Source organism: Acanthisitta chloris, unplaced genomic scaffold, assembly GCF_000695815.1.
Source record: "Acanthisitta chloris isolate BGI_N310 unplaced genomic scaffold, ASM69581v1 scaffold29281, whole genome shotgun sequence".
Taxonomy (NCBI): domain Eukaryota; kingdom Metazoa; phylum Chordata; class Aves; order Passeriformes; family Acanthisittidae; genus Acanthisitta; species Acanthisitta chloris.
Genome location: NW_008658292.1, coordinates 81,299 through 90,663, shown reverse-complemented (window position 1 = coordinate 90,663; position 9,365 = coordinate 81,299). Strand labels below are relative to the sequence as shown.

General features: G+C 42.0%; 1 protein-coding gene across 1 annotated transcript in view; it reads left to right on the top strand.

Annotated features, from left to right (window-relative positions):
- The first annotated feature begins 1,025 nt into the window (after positions 1-1,025).
- TRIM37 (tripartite motif containing 37) overlaps positions 1,026-9,365 on the top strand; it is a 21,917-nt gene continuing 13,577 nt past the window's right edge. Inside the window, exons 1-10 of the mRNA XM_009085050.1 lie at positions 1,026-1,094; positions 2,614-2,654; positions 3,243-3,359; positions 3,643-3,730; positions 4,534-4,656; positions 5,926-6,049; positions 7,117-7,184; positions 7,682-7,806; positions 8,753-8,803; positions 9,203-9,284. Of these exons, the coding sequence (XP_009083298.1) occupies positions 1,026-1,094; positions 2,614-2,654; positions 3,243-3,359; positions 3,643-3,730; positions 4,534-4,656; positions 5,926-6,049; positions 7,117-7,184; positions 7,682-7,806; positions 8,753-8,803; positions 9,203-9,284 (888 nt within the window). The remainder of the gene's footprint in view (positions 1,095-2,613; positions 2,655-3,242; positions 3,360-3,642; positions 3,731-4,533; positions 4,657-5,925; positions 6,050-7,116; positions 7,185-7,681; positions 7,807-8,752; positions 8,804-9,202; positions 9,285-9,365) is intronic.

Here is a 9,365-nt window from a genome sequence, read left to right as displayed (position 1 = left end):
CCCCCGATCTGCCCTGGGACCCCCGAGCCGCCCTGGGACCCGCCGAGCTGCCCTGGCAGGCTGCGCTGAGCTCACGCTATCTGCACCTGCCTGTGCTGCGTCTCAGCGGTTTAAAGGGGACACTAAGACGTGTGAGACTCTCTGGTGTTTGTAAATTGAATATGTGCCTCCTTTCTTTGTGCTGGGGAAACGATTAGCCCTCCCGAAGAGCCTCTTAATGTCCAATCTAACTCCTGTGTGATACAGGATGTAAAGCTTATTTATCAGTTAAAAAAATCTATCAGCGTTGCTTTCAGAACACCTTTCTTATTTAGGGAGTGGAGAGAGATGAGGTGTGTTCGTTCTATTCCAGAACAGAATCCCCTCAAATAAGTGTAGTGAAAGAATATGTTAATTACATTTTTTTCACCCAATGTTGATTAAATGGGGTGGGAGAGAGTGTAGAAATTATGGAGCCTATGTTGATTAAATGGGGTGGGAGAGAGTCTAGAAATTATGGTAGCAATGGTAGACCTTTAAAAGAATGTAAGTCTAAAAAGTTTTTAAAAACCCCATTTAATTCAGCCCTTCTCATTATCATTCTGTGTATCCCATACATGCATTTACCATGATTTTGAGTTAATCTAGTGCCAGTTCAGTGACACTTGTGGGTTCAGAACCTGCAGGTGCAGCTCAAATTCTTCAGGCAGCTCTTCAATCCTCTGTGAACACAAGCAGGAATAATACCTTGGCTCCAGGCAGGCCTGCTCCCAAAAAGTTCAGGCAAACCCAGAAACTCTTCCTTGAAAAATACAAATTTAGAGTATAAAACATGTGCTAAGGGCTGGTGCAGCGTGGGAGGTGTCCGAGCGAGTATCTCACTCAGACATGTGCTACCCAGAGCTGTTTGCCATGGGGCTGAGCTGAATCCTGGCACTCTGCCTGGGAAATAAACTGCAGCTCTGATATGTTTGAAGGATGTGGTTTGACAGTGGGCTAATCCTCCTTTTCAGAGCATTGCCGAGGTGTTCCGATGTTTTATTTGTATGGAGAAGCTGCGGGATGCACGGCTCTGCCCTCACTGCTCCAAGCTCTGCTGCTTCAGCTGCATCAGGGTGAGTTGGCTTATGGTTCATTCCTGCAAATGTGTGAACTGAAAACCCACTGATCCTACAAAAACATTCTTGTTCCTCTTCCTGCGATTCCAAGGATTCCTTTCTCCTCCTCTGCACTCCTTCGTTTCCCTTTCAGAACCTTTTATAACACCCTGAGGAAGAACTAGGCAGGCTGTGCATTGTGTTCAGTGCTGCTAATTATAGGGACCATCTGGAGTAATTGCTTTTCAGAAGCAGACATGGCATGATCCCTTCTCTAGCATCTCCTGAGAGCCAGTGATGCCTGGGTGGAAGGCAGAAGTTGGGACAGGAATCACATGCTGACTTTGCATCTGTCAGTGTGTAGCACTGGAAGGTCATAACATTACCTCTTGTATCCTGGAGGTGTTTTATAAGACTTAGCAGACTAGTGGGATATGGTCAGATGAGGCTAAATATTTGTCAGAGGAGTCTGAAGCAGCAAATAAATGAATCTCTATCTTTATTACACATTGCCCAGGGAGGCTGTGGCTGCCCCAACCCTGGCAGTGTTCACAGCCAGGTTGGATGAGCCTTGAGCAACCTGCTCTGGCAGGAGATGTCCTTGCCCAGGGCAGGGGGTTGGAACTGGATGATCTCTAAGATCCATTCCAACCCCTAAGATTCTATGATTCTCTGATTAAGGTCATGTATATAGAAGTATGTATATACACACCAATGTATAACCCTTCATTCCCAAGTTCAGACACTTTCAGGTGGTGGTGTAGCAGGAAGAGGGTTCAGCTGAGGTTTCCAGACCTCCAGTAGTATTTCCAGAAACTGGAACACAGATTCTTCCTTCTCTCTGAAGGCTCTGACAAGAACTGTGGGTGAAGGATCTGTGGTGCATATTAAGACTGTTGGATGACATATTGTTGCTGGGTGGTGAGAGATTATTCATGAAGATCTTTAAATGGAGTAGTGAGCTGACAAATATAAGCCTGTCAACTGCTGAGCTTTTACACTTGGAGTGGGCAGGTGAAATTCTTTGCTCAGCTGCTTCTCTCTGGAGCTTTCTGGAAGAGAAACATCCCCAGGGTCCTTGTGGATTTGATCACTGAACTGCAGGTATCTAATTTGCCTATAAATAGTTTGAGAGGAAGAAAGAAGTTACCTTGAAGACTAATTAGAGTCTGGAAAATATGCTTGTTATGTCTTTTGTTTCCTTTATTGAGGGATTATTCCTCTCTAGTCTAAGACTACAGGAATCTGCCAGGTGGGTGGTTTCTGATGCAATATTTGGTACCTCAGAATTCTCTGTATAAATTTAACTGAAGCATCTCTGACATCTAAAGCAAAGTGGTTGCTTGTTACTAAGCTACAAATAGCAGCTTCTTCTCTGACTAAGTGGTTGAACAGTTAAATTAAAAATCTATCAAAGGGAAAAGACATAGGAAGACCATAATGAAAATAAGTAACACCTAATCAATGACAGAATGTACTTCCCTGCAGTTCATTTCTTACAGTCTCTTTAAAAATGCTTTTCTTTTTTCCATCCCAGCGTTGGCTGACTGAACAAAGAGCTCAGTGCCCTCATTGCAGGTAAGGTATTCTTAATAGCAGAAAGGAATGATCAGGGATTGGGTGTTACAGTTAAGCCTTTTTTCAGTGCAGGTTGCACTAAATTTGTAAGCTTGATTTCTTTGGGACCTGCCTACTGTTACTAGAAAAATTGGCCCTGGTATAATGCTTACTTTAAAATATGTTCCAATTTGTGACAAGCTGAGCAAGATCTTTGTGCCTTCTGTATATCACTTGCTGTTTCCAGTGCAATTGATGTAATAAGAGTGACTAGATGAAATTTCTCTTTACATTTTTTATTAATAGCAGAAAATTCAGTTTTCAGATTGAAATGTGTCCGTTTTTTACCCCTCTAATTTCTGTGCCATATCCATGTAGGTGTTCTGTCTCATTGTGGGGCAGTTCCTTGTGGATTCTGTCTCTCCTCAGCCCCAAGTGAGCAAATTGACTTAAAACTTCTTTTTATCTGAAATAACTAGTGCAGCTTCTGCTGTTCTTGCTTTGTGACTCTCCTGGAAGTGTAGAATTGATGGACTGAATTCACTTCAGTGCTTCTCCTTTAGCTCCTGAAGCCAAATTCTTGCTCTAACTGTTCCCTGCTTCTTGCAGAGCTCCACTGCAGCTACGAGAGCTCGTCAACTGTCGCTGGGCAGAGGAGGTCACACAGCAGCTTGATACACTTCAACTGTGCAACCTCACAAAGCATGAAGAGAATGAAAAGGACAAGTAAATGGAGTGTTCTCTGCATGGTGTTTTGTGATTTTCTTCACAGGAGTGGGATTTTGGTTGGGGAACTTGCTGAAAAGCTGAGTTGTGCTCACTGACTGCAAGTTGGGAGTTAATTTCTGTCACACGTGAAACAAGAAAAGCTCCTCAGTGTCTTTGCCTAGAAATCTGCTACTAATTCTAGTTTGACTCAATATAGTAGCAAAACAAGTGAAAATATTGAGTTTGTGGGAAATTCATAGCTGCTTTCTGTTGATATGTCTATTATTTTTGTTTGTTTAAGGTGTGAAAATCATCATGAAAAGCTCAGTGTGTTCTGCTGGACCTGCAAGAAGTGTATCTGCCACCAGTGTGCACTTTGGGGAGGAATGGTAAGGGGAGACTTGTTTCTGTGCACCCAGTGTGCTGCAGTGTTGGACAGCAGTTTTGAGGAACTAGAAATGCTTCAAAACTCTTGTTGTGGCTGTGGATTGCCATGCAAATACTGGAGCTGTGTGTGGATTTCCAGTTCAGTAACATTGGCTGGGAAATGTGATGCTTCCTGTTTGCAATTAGAGAAGGATTTTTGCCAAAAGGAGGTCAGAATTACCTTTCCTGTTTTAAAGCTTCATGATGTCTTGAACAAATGAGATGGTGGGGAGAGTTGTATGGTCAAAGCAAGAAATCTTTCTCAGAAAATACAGATAACAGTTCTTTAATTGTCCTTGGCCTGTAGTCCTGAATATCTTCAAAGCTGTATTAGTGGCACAATTCATCACAGTGTTTATCCATTCAGTTGCATATTTCAAGGAGAAACAGCTGTTTCTGTTTGGAATATAAGTGGTTAACAGTGTGTTGCCTTTGGATAATAATAATAATCAAAATAAACCTTGTGTGGTTATTTGATTTGTTAGAGGATTGAATGAAGCAGTTTATTTTTGGAGGACTGTTGAGACTCCAAATAACTCTTGACAGGAAGCTCTGATGGCATGAAAGCCAAATTCCTGACTTCTTAGGGAGGGAAGTGAAAGACAGACTTCCTACATACAATCTGCTTTGGAACCTTTCCAGAATGAGTGGTACACTAGGAGCTTTCTTCCCCTCTCTTTCAGTAATTTAATAGGAGTGGAATACAGTTAAAAAGAGATGCTCTATTATCCACCACCTCCTCCTCCCCCTTTTTCTCTCTGAACAGCATGGAGGACACACTTTTAAGCCACTGGCAGAAATCTACGAGCAACACGTCACAAAAGTGAACGAAGAAGTGGCAAAGCTTAGGAGAAGACTCATGGAATTGATCAGTCTGGTGCAGGAAGTGGTAAGAAAGTTTTCCTGTAGTACTTCATTGGTAAAGGATAACTGCAGAGTGGGAATTTGAAGTAGTACAATGTGTCTTGTTCGTGGTGTTTTCAGTGCCTGTTAGAAGCTGTTGCTCCCATGAAGGTGGTGAGATCTTCTTCATCCCACAGAGAGATGTTTTCATTTTTTTACTTAACACTCTTTTTATGCAATGTGGAAAGATCAAAACCAGAATTGAGAGTATTTTGTGGCTGCTAGAGGTTAGACAGTGGAGTTTTTCCTCTGGTGTGTACCATTTAAAAGCAGGAGTTGCACAGTCCTTCGAAACATGTTTTTGTCAACACTTACAGAAGTGTAATCTGCCCCACCAAACAACCATAGAAATACTTTATTCTATCAGACCTCATTTTCCTTTCTCTAGGAGAATAAGTATATCTGAGCCTGCAGGATGGGCTGTAAAGCAGCTCACTTGTTAGAGAGTTGTTTGTCTATCTCCTTTTCCTTCCCCATGGGGTAAATGTGTCAGACATTTGAAATATTGACACATTCAGCTTTGGCAGTTTCAGTGGAATACCAGCAGCCCAATACAGTTCCTTGTATCCCAAGAAGGCTTATTTTTGTGTTCTGCTGATTGCTGTTAGGTTTACTGTCTGTAGTCTTTGTGCAAATAAAACCAGGTTGTTTTTTTTGAACAAGTTTCTGTATGATTTTTGCCTGTGCTGTTGTTCAGATAGTTGTTTGCCACGTGCAGTGGTGGGTGAGCTCTGCTCCAGCTCAGATGTGACTGTTCTAGCACCACATGGGCCACTTGTGTTTGTAAAATACTGAGAGTTTGTGGCCTTTACTTGCCAGAGAGAAGGACACCACTTCATCCCATTATTCCTGTTATCATAGAGGTGACATTTCTGTGCTGCTCAAGGCACCGAAGAGAAACAAATTGCATTTTCCAAACTTTGATACCAAAGAATCCCCATATGACAAATCCCTGTGTGCTGAGAAAGTGTTGCTCAGCTTCCCTGTTAACCCTTGGGCACCCACCAGAGGGCACGCTGATGGATCCAGTGGAATCCTGGATGCACCAGGGATAGCCTGGAATGCAGCTCATGGAAAACCCTCCTGTCGTCTCACTCCAAACACACAGGTTTAAGCAGGATTTGTGTTCCTCCTAGGGCTGGAGGGGGCTCCAGGGAGACTCAGTGGAGCTGAGAGAGGGAATCAGTGTGTGAGTGAGAAATGTCAGTGTGTGAAGGCTCTGTGTTTGTACCTGTTTCTCCTGGCCCTGTTGCAGGAGAGGAATGTGGAGGCTGTTCGCAGCGCCAAGGACGAGCGCGTGCGCGAGATCAGGAACGCGGTGGAGATGATGATCGCTCGCTTGGACACTCAGCTCAAGAATAAGCTGATAACACTGATGGGTAGGTGTTGGCCTGGGCTGTTGTGAGTAGGAGCAGTAAATGAACAATGTGTAAATCCATTGAGAAACTTTCCTGCCCTGGGAGTGAGACTCTTTACGCAGTTTACGGTGTTAACTGCTGGCAGAAAACTTCCAACTACAACAAAGCTTTTGGTTGATCACAGGATTGTTAAGGTTGGAAAAGACCTCTGAGATCATTGCGTCCAGCCTATGATCTAACACTACCATGGCACTAAGTAGTCTTTCCTTAAACACCTCCAGGGATGGTGACTCCACCACCTCCCTGGGCAACGCATTCCAATAGACATTCACCCTGTCAATCACCCTTCATGTAGTTCCTGTTCTAAGCTGTTAGACATAACCTGGTTATGTTCTGTTAGAAACTCTTCTTTAACAACTTAAAGAACATTTCCATCTAGTTGGAAGATGTTTAGTACCTTTCAACTAAAACGTTTTTACGCCGTCTTTTATGTTAGTCAGTAAGTCCCATTTGTAATTTGAGATTTTTGTAGCCTATACTCCTTTTAAATGTAATATTAAAAAAAATTGGAAGTCCATATGACGTGTCAGGTGAGCAGCAGCAAATGGAGAGCATGGCATCTGAAATCAGAGCTGCTAGTTTGGTTCTTGACACTTTTGCTGTCTGGGGACTGGTCACTTTACCTCTCCTTTGGTACAAGTGAAGCTGAGAAGGCAGTTGGTACATTTACAGGTGTCAGCTAATATGAAAGGCTTGTCTAAGAGTGAATTCAGTGCAGTTAAAACTGCTTTTTTTTTTTTTTTTTGGTCCAAAAAAGCCCCCAAAACAACAAACCTGCCATTTCTGGGACGCAGAAACTTTCATTACTGTCTTAACCTCTAGTGAATTCTTCACTAGAGCTCCAATTAAAAATGTAGACTTGCTTTTCAATGTTTTCTCAATCATCTTTGGTATATTTAGAAATCCTTTACCTGAGTATGTTCTGGGGCAGCTTCCAAGTGAAGAAAAGAAAAAGAAGCAGTTCCTTAAAATCCAGTGGGTATGTGGGTTTTTTTTCTCTTTAGACATGTCTCCTTTTCTTTAAACAGGTCAAAAGACATCACTGACTCAAGAAACTGAACTTCTGGAAACCCTGCTGCAAGAAGTAGAACATCAGGTGATTATGAGGAGATGGAATGTTGTGGTACAGAGATCCCTCCTCAGTTGGCCTTTTTTAACAACTTTTTTTTATTTTGAAACTGTTACTTGATGGATGTTTCTTGAGGGCATCTTTTAATATAAGTGGCCTGGTCAAAACAAGTGTGTCTTCTAGAAATGATGACAGAAGTCTAGAAATAATGACAATATTCTTCTAGAAATAGTGAAAATAATGAAAGGCTAGTACAGGGATTAAGAGCAAGATCATATAGAACTACACAGTTACATATACATTAGTTTAACTTAAATGAAATGCAGAATAGTTGTTGTAACTGTCAGTGTTGGATTCCAGACAACAAAACAACCAAAACCTCAAAGTTCTCTTTTCCATTGTGTTATGGATAAACTGTCTGAAGCTGTGACCACACATGCAGTTTATTTGCTGAAGAGCAAAAGTGGTCAAACCCTGTAGTTTCTGCTGAGCTAAGGATTGTTTTTCTTCTCTTTCCCCTATAGTTACGATCCTGCAGTAAGAGTGAGCTGATTTCCAAAAGCTCAGAGATCCTGATGATGTTCCAGCAGGTCCATAGAAAGCCTATGGCCTCCTTTGTCACTACTCCTGTCCCCCCAGACTTCACAAGGTAAGATCTGCATTTCTCTTCTGCTGTTATATGAATTTGAGAGTCATTTTATTTGTTTTGCTTGTTAAAAATCATGTTTAAAATACCTGAGAGGAGAATATTTGCTTAAATTACTCCTCTGGGTTGCAAGTAGGCTTTGCTGTTCTGCAGGGGAGTCAGGACAGTCAGCTCACCATTTTTTTTTTCTCTTTTACACTTAGTTTACTGCTTTGTCCTTTTTCTCTCATTATTGGGTCATTCAGTATATAATTGCCAAGCTCTCAGGAGATGCCTCTGCAGGTCACCTTAATGTGTAGCCAAAATCACTTGCTAGCACAGTTCCTCATAAAGGAGTGCTGCTGGCTCTGGGCTCTGAGGGAACTGTGCAGAGTTTGTGCTGGCTGAAAAGTGTCTCCAAAACATGGAAAGTAAGAGAAATCTTCAGAATTTCTCTAGCAAAAATCATTTTGGCTGGAATCTCAAAATTGTTTTCCTGATATGTTTTCTGAAGAGAGCAATTAAATGTCTGTCTGAGGAGAGCTGAAATATTCATTTTCCAGTGGCACTAAGGTATCTTCTGCTCTGAAGCACAAACCATTTAAACTTCGTGCTTTCAGCCGTGCAATAGTTTTATCCTTTCTAGAACTCCCAAGGAATCTTATGGTGAAAAACTCACCATATTAAGAGATTATTATCCATCACAGGTAAAAGGGCAAATCCTCTTAAATACTTTGGGTTGCTCTTCCCTTCATCACATAAAATATTGGTTCTGTTGTGTGATCTCACATGGAGAGGTGCTGGGGAGAAGGCCTATAAATGGGATTATACTGCAATACCCAGTGTATTCCTGGTGAATTCCAGTGGCTCTGGTGACCTAAATCGTATAAAATGCTTCTGAAGAGTCCAGAAATTGGATTTTTAGTATCATGTTATTCAGCTCTAATATATTTATTCCTTCCCCCTGCAGTGAACTGGTTCCAGCCTATGACTCAACTACATTTGTCTTGGAAAATTTCAGGTAAGAATGTGTCTTAAATTACTGTGAATATTGGGAACCTTCTTCTGGACATGAGTAGTGTTATTTAAAACACAGAACAGACTCTACAGAGAACTGTTAGTTCTGGACTAAACTACAGGAATTCAATTAAAATTCTGTGGGTTTAACAGATGAACAATTAACCCCACCTAAACTGTTGGCTGAAAAGGTTTTCCATGCTCAAGGCAAACTGCTTATTTTTCCTTTTAAAGAAAGATTGGGCAAGTTTGCAAGGAAAACACATATTTATATGGGCCTCATATGCTGCTCCATGCTCTGTGCAGCAAGAAGGATGGTTCTGGAATGGAAGAGTGCAAGTGCAGCTCACTGTTCAGGAGGGTTTTGCTTTGTTCCAATAGCAAATGTCTTCTTCCTCAACAGCACGTTGCGTCAGCGAGCGGATCCTGTTTACAGCCCACCCCTGCAGGTGTCAGGGCTCTGCTGGAGGCTGAAGGTTTATCCGGTGAGTTGTACCCTCAGCTGGAGTTGTTATCCCATCCCAAACACCTAACCAGGCTTCTCCCATAGGAAATCATCAGTTAGT